A 14691-nucleotide genomic window follows, 5' to 3' on the forward strand; every position below is an offset into this window, starting at 1 on the left:
TGGGAAAAGCAACTTAATTCATCCGCCCCCCCACCCTTGTTTTGTTTGGGCTTCTTTTTTCCCCTGGTTGTGGTTTATTTTGGAGGAGCACTATATTTGCTCAGTGTCGAATTTGAGGAAGAGTTCTTGCACACTACTCCAAATATACAACCTTCTGCATTAATACCGCTCAGCTGGTTTAGAGCATGGTGCTGATGCCAAGGTTGCAAGTTCGATCCCCATATGGGACAGTTGCATATTCCTGCTTTGCAGGGAGTTGGACTAGATGATCCTCAGGGTCCCTTCCAATTCTGCAACTCTGATTTACAGGAAATGGTGGCGTGGGGAAGAACTTAAACTTAAACCAGCACTTGTCTGCTGTCCCGGGGCCTTTATACAGCACTATCAAAACTTCTGGGGCTCTGGTTTGTGCCTGTTTATTCGTTGTCTCCAAGAACCCTGTTGCTAACGAGCATGATTGCTGGCCCCTTAAAGCCTCGTCAAGTGGCAAAGGAGTTCCGCAGACGCCTGTTTCGCAGCAAGAAAGGAGCGTGCAGATTAGGGCTGCAGGCTGGAAGATTAGGACGCCCTAGAAAACAAACCGCGCGAGAGGGGGGCTTGCAGTGCAGACGCCGCGGCCGAGCTCGCTCTTTAGCCGACTTTTCCGGCTCCTCCGTTCTTCCTGCAGCCGTCGAGCCCCTCCCTGTGCAAATCACAGGGCTTCGCTAGGGCCCGCACCATCTGCAGGCGCGCTCGGTCTCCTGCGGCGGCGGCGCCTCCGCCTCTTCCTTCCGCAGGTTCGCAGCGCTCCGAGCCGTCGAGGCGGGAGGAAGGCGCAGCTCGAGCGCGCGCGCGGCTCCGGCTGGCTGGCGGAGGGGAGGCGGGGTGAAGGGCAGGCGAGGCGAGACCTGTGGCGCTTGCCCGCGCAGCGGCGCGTCAGCCATATTGCAGCAGCAGCAGCCGGGGAGGGGCAGCAGCGACGCCCACACGCCCAGAGGACCAAGAGCGCAGCCGGAGCGGACGCCCAGTACCAGCCGCAGCAGCCGCCTTGCCTGGTCGGAGCCACACGGACCTGCCGCGGCGAGGTAAGGACCCCGCGGACGAAACTCCGCCCCACCCTCGACGGTCCTCGCGGGAGCCGGGGGTTGGGGGGGACCAGGGAGGAAACTTGGCGGCGAGCAAGTGGCGCGAAGTTGCTTTTGTGGCGCTGCAAGCCGAGGCTTCGGCAACAGGTGGGGCGGCGGGGGATTAGCGCCCGGCTCGTCTTCCGAGAGAGGAGTTGGCGCACTTATTTAGCGCTTCTCGAAGCGGCGCGTTTGCATTCTGCCCCAAAAGCCTCGTTAAGTTTTTCTCCTCCCGCCGCTTTCCAGAGAATCTTTGCGCTTCTTGAAAGCTGAACCGGAAAGTGCTGCTTTTCTGTTCCGCCTCGTTTGAGCCGCCCTGCCTTGCATAGCCCGGCCCGAGTCAGCCTCGTGGGAGAAGCCCCCCCCCCCCCCAGTTCAGCGCCTCTTACGCCCAAGGAAGTGGGAAAAGGATTTGCCGCTTAAATCCGCCGCCCCCTCCCTTGGGAATGCCCGCAACAGGATTATTACTCACATCCTCTGCAAACCGGCCTATTTCGACTCGGGTCTTGAATTTTTTGGATCTGGGGGTATTAAAGGGGTGACCGAGGCAGCGATCCGAAGCTCGCTTTCCTGAGAGTCGGCCCCATTGAATCCCACGGGATTTACTTCTGAGTAGAGGTGGCTGGGATTGCGCTGTTAGGCAGCTTGTTCTTACTTGTCCCGGGGTTGGAGAAAGGGTGGGTCCCCTCCCTGAGCCAGGGATGAAATATTGGGGGGGGGGGAGCAGGTAGGCGATCACAATAAGCAGCGCACGCAGACCATTTGAATGGCAAAGTTCGGGGGGGGGGGCTCCCTCGAATATCTCATTGGCGTTGGCTCCTATGCCTCCCTCCCCTTCCATGCCATGCACGCAGGTGGGGGTGGCGGAGTGGGAGCGAGTTCTGCTTCCCGTAAACGGGAGTGAATGCGAAACTCCGTTGGCGGCAACTCATTCCGGAGTGATTAATGCAAGTACAAAAAGCAGAGCTACTGATAATACGCGGGCCGGTTCTTCCTCAGCGTTTCGTTTGACGAGGGGAGGAAGCTGAAGCAGTTCCTGTCTGTGGGTGAAAGACTGCAGGTTACATCAGACCTACATTTTGAGCTACCGGGAAACTCCTCTTGCCCTGCCCCGTTTCGAGGCAAAATGAAGCCTTCACTCTGTAAGGTTGTTCCCCGCCAGCTTCAGCCCTTTATTGAATGTGGGGACTCGGTAGACTTACTTCTTTCAGAGCAGTCTTAATGCGGAAAGGGGGGGGCGGGGAGGTCCCTGATCTTTATTTTAAAAGACTGTATAGCTAGTGAATTACTGCTGCGATGTCTTTAAAGCAGAGAGACTTCTAACGCAGACCGTTTCCCTTTAAGGCTTAAAGTTTTAAGTCAAGGGGTTTAGTTGATTCCGTGTTGCTTGGATACTTGTTCTGTAAGAGACCACTGTTTGGAAAAACTTGAAATATGATTAACCCTCCACACACGCACACGCATGCATGTCCTTGAACATTTTTGAAATTGTGGTTGTTCCTATGGGTGTGGCTGAGCAAATGACCTTCTCTCCTTGCAATCAGACTCCTCTTTCGCTGGGTGAGGTTGCTGGCTTTGTTTTTTTCTATAGGGGTTGGCGTAACTAAGTAATTATTGGTCATGAGTGAATCATCCTTGCTTACTTAACCTGCTTAAAGCTGCAATCCTATGCACATTTATATGGGAGTGTGTCCAACTGAGCACACTGAGAGTTACACCTGAGTAGGCTTAAGTAGAACTTCTCTACAGTATTGAACTTCTCTCCCCACGCCTTGCACCGTAGTTTAACTTGAGTGTGTTATTTATTTGGATTCTTTGCGCAGATCTTGTAGAAGAAAGGAGGAATACCCTTAGGCTGCTGCATGAATATTTGCTTTTGGACCAACAGGAACACTTCAAGAACCGAAAATGCCAAAACCAGTAAGTGCTTCCACAGAACCTTACACTGTTCATTCATTAGTGCTCCATTTAATTGTTTTTCTTAGGACAAGAATTGTAGAAGTTATAGAATTGTAGAGTTGGAAGGGATCCTGAGGATTATCTAGTCCAACCCTCTGCAATGCAGGAATACACAGCTGTTCCATATGGGGACTGAACCTGCAACCTTGGCATCATCTTAAAGAAACTATACTTTGAAAATTTATAGCACAGCTGTCCCTAAATCGGGGGAGGGGGGGAAGGAAGGGGTGCTAAGCTGTGACCCTCCAGATATCTCCCATGATCCCTGACTGGCTGAAGCTGTTGGGAGTTGAAATACAGTAACATTTGTCCAAATTCAAATAACATTTTCTTTCTGTAAAAAAGGTGGCATAAATTATCCTTATACATTCTAATGAAATTATTATAAAAGTAAAAAATTCTTATCTCTGTTATAAAAAACCCAATTACCTGATTGGGGCTACATGGGATTTGCCTCTGAGTAGCCATGTATAGGATTGCGTTGTAAAAAAAGAACAAACAGCAGGAACTTGTTTTTTTCATATCCCATAGAAGGTAGGAGTTGTGTTTACATAAGCACATTGGTCCATACTGATGCTTTTATGAGTCTGTCATGTTTTATATGTTTACTCTCTTAACTTTTATATTCTCTGGCTTGAAAGTTAATTGAATCTAAATTTAAGTTTGTTATATTTCTCACCCCCACTGTGTAATCACATTCAGCAGAATCCTAAACATGTTTACACAGAAGTAAGCACTGTTCAATAGGGCTTACTTCATAATTGCACTTAGGTTTGCATTTCAGTAACAAAACTTCAAGCAACTAATACTATCTGTATTAGGGCTTAACATCTCCTCTAGCTGTGGCCCCTTTTTGACCTTGCACTGTGTGATCACACTGAGAGTGACTTTTCCTGAATTACTTTTCACACCAAGTCACAGGTTGCATGGAGACGAAGAATTTGCTTCTCCTGCAGAATTCATATCTAAGGAGCAGCTTAATAATGAACTTGGATTTCAGAGGAATGACAGAGTTCATTAGCTTGTTAAGGGTGTTTTCTTCAAGAAAGAAACTAAAGTGTTAATCGGCACAGTTCAGCCTGCGTAAATGGGTTATAAAATGACTCAGTTACTTTACCTAGAGATTAACTGTACACATTGGATGTTCATAAGTTCAGTTAAAACTCCATGGATGCCATGTGAGTTCTTTGCCATGGCTGTGGGGAGCTGGTTTGTGTGGCGGTGGTGTCTTGTAAATTGCCACACTCAAGCTTAAGTTTTGGCTAGCTACCTAAAGACTTGGTAGCGCTGTAGAACTCTTGCACTGTGTGCCAAATCTGCAAAAATTCTTCACACTCTTTTCTCCTTTGACCTCATAACTGTTGTGACAAGAGGTTATGAATAGAGCAGGATCGTTTTTTCATTCTGAGGGCCTTTTTCTTTCATGGACAGTTTTCCAGGGAGTTGCATGCCATTGGTGGGCATGGCCAGAGCAGCCCATGTGCCTCTTGTACCATAGGCTACATTCCAACTACACAAAAGTCAGAGGTTTCCATGCACACATCTCTCTATCCAGGCAAGCAAGAGGCATTCTCACAGTTCAAGGATACATTCCAGCCATGTAAAAGCACCCAAGGAGGGTGTGTATCAGGCATAGTGATGGACTGGCCTGGGGAAAGTCCTGGGGGTCAGATAGAGTGGCCTGGAGTGCTGCATTTGACCCCCCAGGCCTGAAATTCCCCACTCATGGCTTATTAGTGCTTCAGCCATTTATTTCAGCTTCCCACAGGGGGGAAGTTGTGGCTGAAAAACTGCAAGAATAAGAAGCTGTTTGTGTTACTGTTTAGCAAAGGAGCTTTTCTCTGCCCTGGAGATCAATCCTGTGCACACTTAGGTTAGGTGTAAGTTCCGTTAAACTTGGTGGGACTTAATTGTAAGTAATGTTTAGTATCGAGCTGCTATAGCAGAGATATGTTGGTCTAAGATGATTTGATTTTGCAGAAAACATTGTGAAACACTTCCCTTCTTCAAGGAAGCTTTTGCCATTGCTGCTGCTAGTCTAAATCAAGGGCATTTGTCACTACATATGTGTGAGCAAACAAACAGAACCAGTCCCCTCAAGAAATTAGGACCAGCTCCCAAGTCATTGAAGTCTGACAGGGCTTAGTGAAAAAAGACTGTTTTTTGTAATTTTTCAAATATTATTTATTATTTAAAATGTTGTTAAACAACTCATCTTTACAGATCCCAAGGCAGCATACAAAGGGCATGGCTGACCAGCCATATCAAAATAAAATGCAGTACAGTGGTACCTCGCAAGACGGAAAACTCGCAAAACGAAAGGGTTTTTTGTTTTTTGAGCTGCTTCGCAAGACGATTTTCCCTATGGGCTTGCTTCGCAAGACGGAAACGTCTTGCAAGTTTGTTTCCTTTTTCTTAACACCGTTAATACAGTTGCGACTTGACTTCGAGGAGCAACTCATAGCACGCGGTGTGGTAGCCTTTTTTGAGGTTTTTGAAGACTTTGGTGATTTTTGAAGCTTTTCCAAAACTTTTCTGACACCGTGCGTCGCAAGACGAAAAAAATCGCAAGACGACAAGACTCACGGAACAAATTAATTTCGTCTTGCGAGGCACCACTGTAATACAAAAATCACAATCAAATGAAACAATACATGTCCCAGTCCTTTGTTGCTGCCAAAATGCTGAGGCGATCCATTTTCTTGATTTGAACTCTTTGATAAAGAGCCAGCAATATATAAATCACTGTCATCCTTTAGACCATTAGGAGGGTGGGTTAAAATGGCAGGATGGGTTTTTAGTGAGAACCTGCTTCTACTGTAGGTGGATGGATTTTTCTCCCAAGCTGCTGCATTGCTCCACAGGTGTGGCAAGTTGGAGTGATGTGGATAGAAATGGCTAAAGCTTTGACTTGAGAAAAGGGAGATAAATATGTTTGCCAATTGCTGATAGCTGAGTTTCCACCCTTAGAAACTGAAAGGTTTACTTCATTATGTGTGTGACAGCTAGCTCTCTGTTCAAGGCAAGCTACTCTTTTTGTCTACATTTCTATTAAAAAGTTGTGACTAGAGATGGAAGAGAAATTAGCTCTGGATTTTTACGTGAATACTTCAGAAGCGTAGCTTTCTTACCTTTGAAACAATCCTCAATAACTGTTCCCAATTTAGAGATGAAGGAACTAAAACTTGAGTGTGAGCTGCCCATGGCTATCCAGTTAACTCAGGGTTTTGAACTGGTGTGTTCTCGTCATGAATCTGAGGAGCAGCTAACCTGTTGCCCTCCAAGGGTTGTTGGACTCCAGCCAGCATGCTCAGTGGTCAGGCATGATGGAAGTTGTACTCCAACAACATGGAGGGCCATAGGCTAACCAGGCCTGCCATACAGGTTGGTGAAGAAGGTGTGAGGTCACTGCCAGAAACATGTAATAGGAATAGGTCATTGCCTGAAACTTGTAATGGGAACAGAATGTTTATAAGTCTGCCATAAGCACAAAATACCTTTCTTGGATTAATATTGGATTCATTATTCCTACTGATACTTTCCAGGACAAAATGCTGTACCTTAACTTCAAGGGTATCCATGCCACCTACTTTTCCTCCTTCCTCCCTTCATACTTTTCCATTCTCCCACTCCACCCCACCCCCGGATGTTATTGTAGTGATGATAGAAGTCCACTTCCTATGTAATCTGAGGCTTTCTACCATTTTCAATCCAGCTGAATAGAGCAGTTAGGTGAATTAGAAACTCAAATTCTGTGAGAATGCTCTAACTCGACATGACCTCCTAGTTACACAGAAACATTTTTGTAGGTTGAGGAAAAGTTCCTTCATCTAATCATCTAAAGCTGCTTACAACTGTGTTCTTAATTGTGCCTGAGCTTGTCCTGTCAGCTGACAAGTGGAGCAACAGCTAGTAGAGGTGAACTTGTTCTTCCTTCTCTTGCAGTCAACAAATGTCTTGAGAGCTAAAATTCTGACCTGGTCTGCAAGGTAAATGGGGAAAGCCAGCTATCACCTTTCCAGTAATTTCTGAGCTGTGTGGTGCTGCTGGGGATTTGCAGGCATGGATCTGTGATGGTTCCTACCAGTGCAGTGTGTGCACAGCTTTCTACATAATCAGCAGTTAAGTAGCTCTTTGACTGATACAGTTATTAGGAAAGGAGAAAAATCACCATGGGGGATTACCTAGCTTAAAGTTATTGCTGATCCACCCGCTTCAAAAGAGCGAAGTTTAGTTTTGGAATTCTCCCCTCTCTTTGCTGCAGCTCTGCCCTCTGAAATTGCTAATACCACTGAAGAGAGATGCATATTTATTTACAGGCTCACAACTGGAAATAAGGTTGCCTTTGCAGAACTGAAGCTGCCCAGAATTCTTTACAGGCATTTGGGCATTCAAAGATTCCTTCCCTTGGAGAATGGGACTGTCTCTATAACATGGGCTGGGAACCTTTGGTCCTCCAGATGTTGCTGTAAAGCTCCCATAATTCCTGGCTATTGCTTATGCTAGTCTGAGCTGGAGCTGGCAAGTGTTGTAGGTCCAGCAACATTTGGCAGACTACAGGCTCCCCAAGTTTTCCATAGAGAAGAAGCAGCTATGGATGCTGCCCACCTTTATCCCAGCTTCAGTTCTATGAAGTTCACCGCCGTTTTCAGTTGAAAGATGAGGAAACATAGGCAAATCACACTGCCAGCCTAAGGCTGTGACCCTAAACACTAGGAATTAAGCCCAGTAGAACATGGGGGCTTATTTCCAAGCAGTGTTATGGGCTGAAAATCTCTCATAAGTTCATTAGTAACAATGGATAGATGCCAACTGTAAATAATACCATATTAGGCAAGCTTGGACGTTTCAGCTTTTTTTTTTTTAGCTTAAGTTGTTAGACTGGACTAGGGAACAAAAAGTTAAAGCCCATATAAAACATGAGGATATATTTTCCAAAGATAATCAGCTTCTGTAAACCATTATGGTATTTTTTTTTTTAATGGAAAACAGTTTAGACATAAATATTCTCACCAAGGTTCCAATCTGCACTGGGCCCGTCACACCTCCTGTATAAAACTTTCCCCCCACAACTGTCCCATTTCATGAATGGCTTCATATCTGGTATGGTGCCTAGACATTCTTGTGTAAGACCGTCATTTAAGACCTGTCTGAAAATACCAAGTGCTAAAATAAAATTGTACACTGATTCACAGGGCAGAGCTTGTTGAAAGGCAGCATAAACTTTAATTCAAAGCAAACGCATTGGAGTAAAGTAAATATTAAGGTACAAATACTAATTTGAAACAGGCTCTAGAGATCTTTACATTTGCCTGTGTATGAGGATATCTTTACACAGGCTGGGCAGAGCCTAATGAATTAGTTTCTACTTGCATGTACAATATGTCCTGCTTTTCCAGCAATAGCAAAAAGTGTGTACATGGAACACATGGATAAAATTTTATATATATATTTGGCCCTGTTCCTTAAGGGGGTTGACTATACTGTTATGTTTGTGAGAGCAGGAGGTACTGTTGAATTGGGCATATGGTGGAACAGTTTTTCTCTGCGTATTAGCCAGAAGGATGTAATTACTAGCCTATTTCCAGTGCCCTGCCATCAAGTGATTGCTGCTTTCTTTTCATTCACCGCATAAAGTCTATACGCTTTCTTTGTATTTTAGAACGCTTCCTAAATAAAGCTTAAGCATCCATTCTTAGCATAATCATCTCCTTTTATTAATGAACTACCAATCTGCATACAGCTGTTGCAACAAAGAAATCTGATTAGGGAGGGGTTTGGTACAGTCGGCTGCTGCTTTTCTCTGTGTTTGGCCACGTACAAAGAGTTTGTTTAGTCTCTTATAGTATGTGTGGCGCAAAGGCACATGAATCATTTGTCACCCAAAACTGGACAGTACTATCCTAATCTGTGTAGATATAAACATTTACCATTTTAGAAAATAATTCAGCTAGCTTCATCGGAATTTTCTTCTACATTGAAAATCAGTTCGCATTAATTTAATAAGCTCTATGGCCTTGGGGGAATATTAATATTTTGCATAAGTAAAAAGTCATGACTTTAGTCCCAAATCTTGGAAGTTAACCACAGCCAAAAAGTATCTTAAAAAATCCCTTGATGGTTTCATATATTTCACCATGATTACATACCAGCAGGTGCTACATTCCCTGGTGACATAAAGTATGTAAGCAAAGATTTCTCCCAAAGATGATGAAGCATCATAAGCTAGAATGAGAGTTCTTCAGTCCAGGTGAAAGGCAGTTAAAAGGAGGTTTATAATTTTTTAAAAAAACGCCCGCTAACGGTGCCTCAGTCTTATATGAACTTTAGTTTATTGGCTCCCATCCAGTCCACTACTGAGGCAAGACAACTGTCCAACACATCCACTGCCACTCCTGCAGATATAAAGGAGAAGCAGAGCTGTGTGTTATCAGCATATTGCTGACAACATACTCCAAAACTCCAGATGACCCCACTCAGTGGTTTTATATAGATGTTAAATAGCATGGGGAATAAAATTGAACTCTGAGCAACCCCACATTGAAGGCTCCGTGGGGCCGAAGAGCACTCTCTAAGCATTACCCTCCCGAAGTAGATTATTTTCTTTTTAGACACCAAAAAGCATTTGATAATGTGGAGAAGCAGCATTTTAATTGTTTCTTGAACCTTTTATAATTAGCTATTTTAGATGTTGGAATCTGTTTTCAGTAAGCGTCTTTTCAACAATCAGTTTTTTTTTTCTGGTTTCTGTTTTACAGAAGGGCATGTCAAAGTTACTCCTCCTCCTGTTATCATTTGTGCTTTCATTAGAGCCTTTGCCAATTGATACTAGGAAGAACAAGTTGACATTTGCAATATAATGTTATCCCTATTGTGTCTGTGTTACCCGATCCTAAAGCTGATGGGGTTGGGGGGCAAATAAGTTCCAAAATATAAAATACAGTAAGGTTGTGGAAAATTCTGTCTCATTGACTGGAAAAAGAGTACAGTAGTACCCCGCAAGACGAATGCCTCGCAAGACGGAAAACCCGCAAGACGAAAGGGTTTTCTGTTTTGGAGGCGCTTCGCAAGACGAATTTCCCTATGGGCTTGCATCGCAAGACGAAAGCCCATAGGGAAATGCTGGCCGTCAGGAGCAAAGACTTTCGCCCACAGCCGGCCTTCAGAAGAGGACCTCTTCTGAAGGCCGGCGGGGGGCAAAAGTCTTTGCTCCCCCCGCCTGCCCCGGGCGATCTTAAAATGCTGGCGGGCGGGAGCGAAGCGTTCGCTGCCAACCCCCAGCATTTTAAAATCTCCAAGGGACAGCAGAGAAGTCTCTGTCCCGGGGAGATTTTAAAATGCTGGGGGTTGGGAGCTAAGCGTTCGCTGCCGACCCCCAGCATTTTAAAATCTCCCCGTGTCCCGGGGAGGTTTTAAAATGCTGGGGGTCGGGAGCGAAGCGCTGCCGAACCCCAGCATTTTAAAATCTCCCTGTGTCCCGGGAAGGTTTTAAAATGCTGGGGGTCGGCAGCCCGACCCCCAGCATTTTAAAATCTTCCCGGGACACGGGGAGATTTTAAAATGCTGTTCCGAAGGGGGGGTGGGGACACTTGCCCCAGCCGCCCCACTTCGGAAAGCTGTTCCGAAGTGGGGCGGGGGGGACGCCTGTTCCGAAGTGGGGAGGGGGGGCGGGGACGCCTGCCCCAGCCGCCCCACTTCGGAAAGCTGTTCCGAAGTGGGGAGGGGGGGCGGGGATGCCTGCCCCAGCCGCCCCACTTCGGAAAGCTGTTCCGAAGTGGGGAGGGGGGGCAGGGACGCCTACCCCAGCCACCCCACTTCGGAAAGCTGTTCCGAAGTGGGGAGGGGGGGCAGGGACGCCCGCCCCAGCCGCCCCACTTCGGAAAGCTGTTCCGAAGTGGGGCGGGGGGCGGGGACGCCCGCCCCAGCCGCCCCACTTCGGAAAGCTGTTCCGAAGTGGGGAGGGGGGGCGGGGACGCCTGCCCCAGCCGCCCCACTTCGGAAAGCTGTTCCGAAGTGGGGAGGGGGGCGGGGACGCCTGCCCCAGTCGCCCCACTTCGGAAAGCTGTTCCGAAGTGGGGTGGGGGGCGGGGACGCCTGCCCCAGCCGCCCCACTTCGGAAAGCTGTTCCGAAGTGGGGCGGGGGGCGGGGACGCCTGCCCCAGCCGCCCCACTTCGGAAAGCTGTTCCGAAGTGGGGAGGGGGGGCGGGGACACCTTCTGAAGGCGGGCAGGGGGCAAAAGCCTTTGTCCCCCCTGCCTGCCTTCCCAGGGGCTTTTAAATCGCCCCGGACAGCGGAGAAGTCCTCCGCTGTCGGGGCGATTTTAAAATGCCGCCCGCCAGCATTTTAAGATCGCCCCGGACAGCGGAGAAGTCCTCCGCTGTCCCAGGGTTTTTTAAAATGCTGGGGGTGGGAAGAAAAGCCCTTGTCCCCCCCCCCAGCCTTCAGAAGAGGTCCGGGGACAGACTGTCCCCGGACCTGGTCTGAAGGCGGTTTCCCTAGGAACGCATTAATTGATTTTCAATGCATTCCTATGGGAAACCGTGCATCGCAAGACGAAAAAACCGCAAGACGAAGAGACTTGCGGAACGAATTAATTTCGTCTTGCGAGGCACCACTGTAAGTGAATTAGTTTATTGCTTAGAAGGATAGCAGCTATTTATTGTGTAAAATACTTTTTCTTATTTATGAATATTGCCATTCAGGTTAATCTTTCTATCTTGGAAATGTATCTGAAATTGTTTTTGTTTTGTTTTTTAATTTAGATGGGCAAATATGTCTCAACAGCTACTCTAGGAGGTTCTTTATCAAGTTAATAGAGGAGCCTAGGAGTTCTTTATATTTAAATGTACCATCAAGTAGTTGAACTTGCTTCAGTGTATGACTGGTTTCATCCATTTGAAAAGCAGAACATGGTTTATTTTTGTTTTTTAATGACTCAACTTGTTTGCTTTGGTTTCAAAAATGGTTATGGCCTACGATGTCTTAAACCTAGATTCTATTATTGCCTTATTTACATTAGTGTTAACTTAGATCATGTTTAAGACTATCATTATTTACTTCTATTAAAAAAACCAAGTCACAGAAGTTCTACAAAATCTTTGAAAACATTACAACATGGAAGCACATATTTAACTTTCCTGTACCAGGAGTAATGTAGAACTTGACTGAGGTTGGGGGGCATTCAACAGAACTCCAGATTCAGGAGTGTGTGTTGGCTATAGGTGGCAGTGGTGAGATATCGGGCCGGAATCTCTTTTATCTTAGCAGTGCTTCTCAAGCGACTCTTCGAAACCCTGAGTGCTTCTTCCAGTCAGCACAGTTAAAAGAAGCAGTGAAAAACAATGAAATAATATTGGATAATATCCTTCCTACATCCCTCTCCAAAGCACTGTCATTGGAAGTAAAAAGGATAAGCATTCCTTGGTTGGAAGCTACAATTTTTGTCACCAAAGTGCCGTCTCACACTTTCTTCCTGCCTACCATTTCCTTTTATGGAGAACTGGGGAAGAGTATCTATTTTTAAATGATTTTCTGTGTCCCTCCGAAGCAGCCTTTCCGAACATGGTGCCTTCCAGACATCTGGCCTGCAACAGCCTTCAGTCAGGGTCCATGGTCAGGGATAATGAGAGTTGTAATTAAAACCATTAATTATACCACATTGTAGAAGTGTCCCTTGAAACTTCAGGAGCGGCCTGGTTCACTTCAGACTGCTCCGGACGAGGTCTGAATCTCTGGCTGTTGGTTTTGTCCAAACTGAATGCATACTCCTAGTTATTCCTGTTCCGGTAAATAACTACTGCAAGAGGAAGATTGAGGCTAGAGTACGAAAAAACTGATCGTATGGTTGCATAGTAATTATTGTATTTCTAATAGGAGCTAATAAAGGTGACTGTTGCATTGTGGACAAGCAATGTCTGTAAAGAGAGTTTTCTCCATATGCAGAAGCCATTGTGAAGTGTTGAGAACTGGTGACATGTGTTCTGTCTTGTAGCCATTATGCCCAGGAATAATACTGTGGTATTTATGATGAGGCTTGTAAGCTTTCTCCTGGGGTTCCCAGTTATCTTGCTGTTCCATTTTCAAGGGATGTATGGAGCAGGTACTGGTAGCCACTGGTCTTCAGTTACAACTTTTCCCATCCTGCCTTGTTCTTTGTACTGGTCTAAAGGGTCTTTGTAGATAGGCCCTGTAAAGTTTAACCTTGGGATTTTTAGTTCCATTGAGAATGCTGAAAGTTATATTTATCTACCACACTAGTGGCCACAAAGGGTTCCTTCTGTTAACCTCCAACACAGGTAAGTGGAAATTTTGGCCCTCCAGATGTTGGTGAACTACAACTGCCATCAGTTCTAGACAGCATGGCCAATGGACAGAGATGATGGGAGTTTAGCAAAATCTGGAGGGCCAACTGTTCTTTATGCCTACTCTGTGTATAGGAATCTGCTTTTGAAAACTGAGCAACCCTATCTATGGCAAAAAAACCCCACACCTATCAAAGTACTGCATCATGCTTGCTTAAGACAGCTGAGTAGGTGATATTGTTTTGGAGTGCAGTAAATAAAACAATAATGACAAGCATCAGTATTCACCACTTCTGTTTCTTGCTTCTCCACTAGCTCCATTATTCCTTCTCCTAATAGCCAACTGTTCTTTAACCTGCTCTCAGAAGATGGTCCACATAATGTTCCTGACCTTTATGGACCTGGTGAAAGGCAACCTTTGGTGATTCTGAGATGCTTTTATATTATTATATTGTATATGCCTTTTTATTTATTTCCTAAATTTTTATACTACCCTTCATCTGAAGATCACAAGGTTGTTCACAATATAAAAATACAAAATGAGAACACAAAATACACAATAAAACATAAAATCCCCCTCCCACAAAGGCATTTAAATAGCCATAGGATGTTAATCAGCCAAATGCCTGGAGTCTAAAGCTATGTAATGAAAGGACCAGGCCAGCCTTCTTGGGGAGGAGAGCATTCCACAAGTGGGGAGCTATCATAGAAAAGACCTGATCTTGAGTTGCCACTCTCTAGACCAGTGTTTCCCAACTGGGGGCCATGACCCTCTGCCCCCCCCCAGAATATTCCAGGGGGGGCACAGGTGAAAATTATGTAAATGGGGGGAGCCACAGCATGAGGCTAGGGGGTCACAGGGGGAAGTGATAAGAAAAGATTTTTTTATATATATAAATCCTGATAGGCAGGCTACCTGCTTAAGCACATAAGGAGGCAACCCACCATAATGTGTTAAATGTTTTATTATGCTTTTACATATCTTGGAAGACGCCCAGAGTGGCTGGAGCAACCCAGTCAAGATGGGCGGGGTATAAATAGTAAAATTATTATTATGGAATAGGACATCCTTATTTTCATCAAGAGAAATGTTGGAGGGTGTGCCTTTGGGCTGTTATCTGTAGGTTTCCCCCTCTGTGTCAAATCACTGGGGTCAAATAAGTGTTGTTTACTTTTTATAATACATGGAAGATGGATCTCCCTCGGGAGGTTCTGGACTCTCCTTCCTTGGAGGTTTCTAAGCAGAGGTTGGGTGGCCATCTGTCGTGGATGCTTTAGCTGAGTTTCCTACATTGCAGGGGGTTGCACTAGAAATAAGACCCTTCCA

At 45.8% G+C, this 14691-nt stretch overlaps 1 protein-coding gene across 1 annotated transcript in view; it reads left to right on the top strand.

Annotated features, from left to right (window-relative positions):
* Window positions 1-907: 907 nt before the first annotated feature.
* Window positions 908-14691, top strand: part of EZR (ezrin) — a 36684-nt gene continuing 22900 nt past the window's right edge. Inside the window, exons 1-2 of the mRNA XM_082215257.1 lie at window positions 908-1064; window positions 2927-3023. Of these exons, the coding sequence (XP_082071383.1) occupies window positions 3012-3023 (12 nt within the window). The 5' untranslated portion in view covers window positions 908-1064; window positions 2927-3011. The remainder of the gene's footprint in view (window positions 1065-2926; window positions 3024-14691) is intronic.

Source organism: Podarcis vaucheri, assembly GCF_965113315.1.
Source record: "Podarcis vaucheri genome assembly, chromosome: 3".
Lineage (NCBI taxonomy): Eukaryota > Metazoa > Chordata > Lepidosauria > Squamata > Lacertidae > Podarcis > Podarcis vaucheri.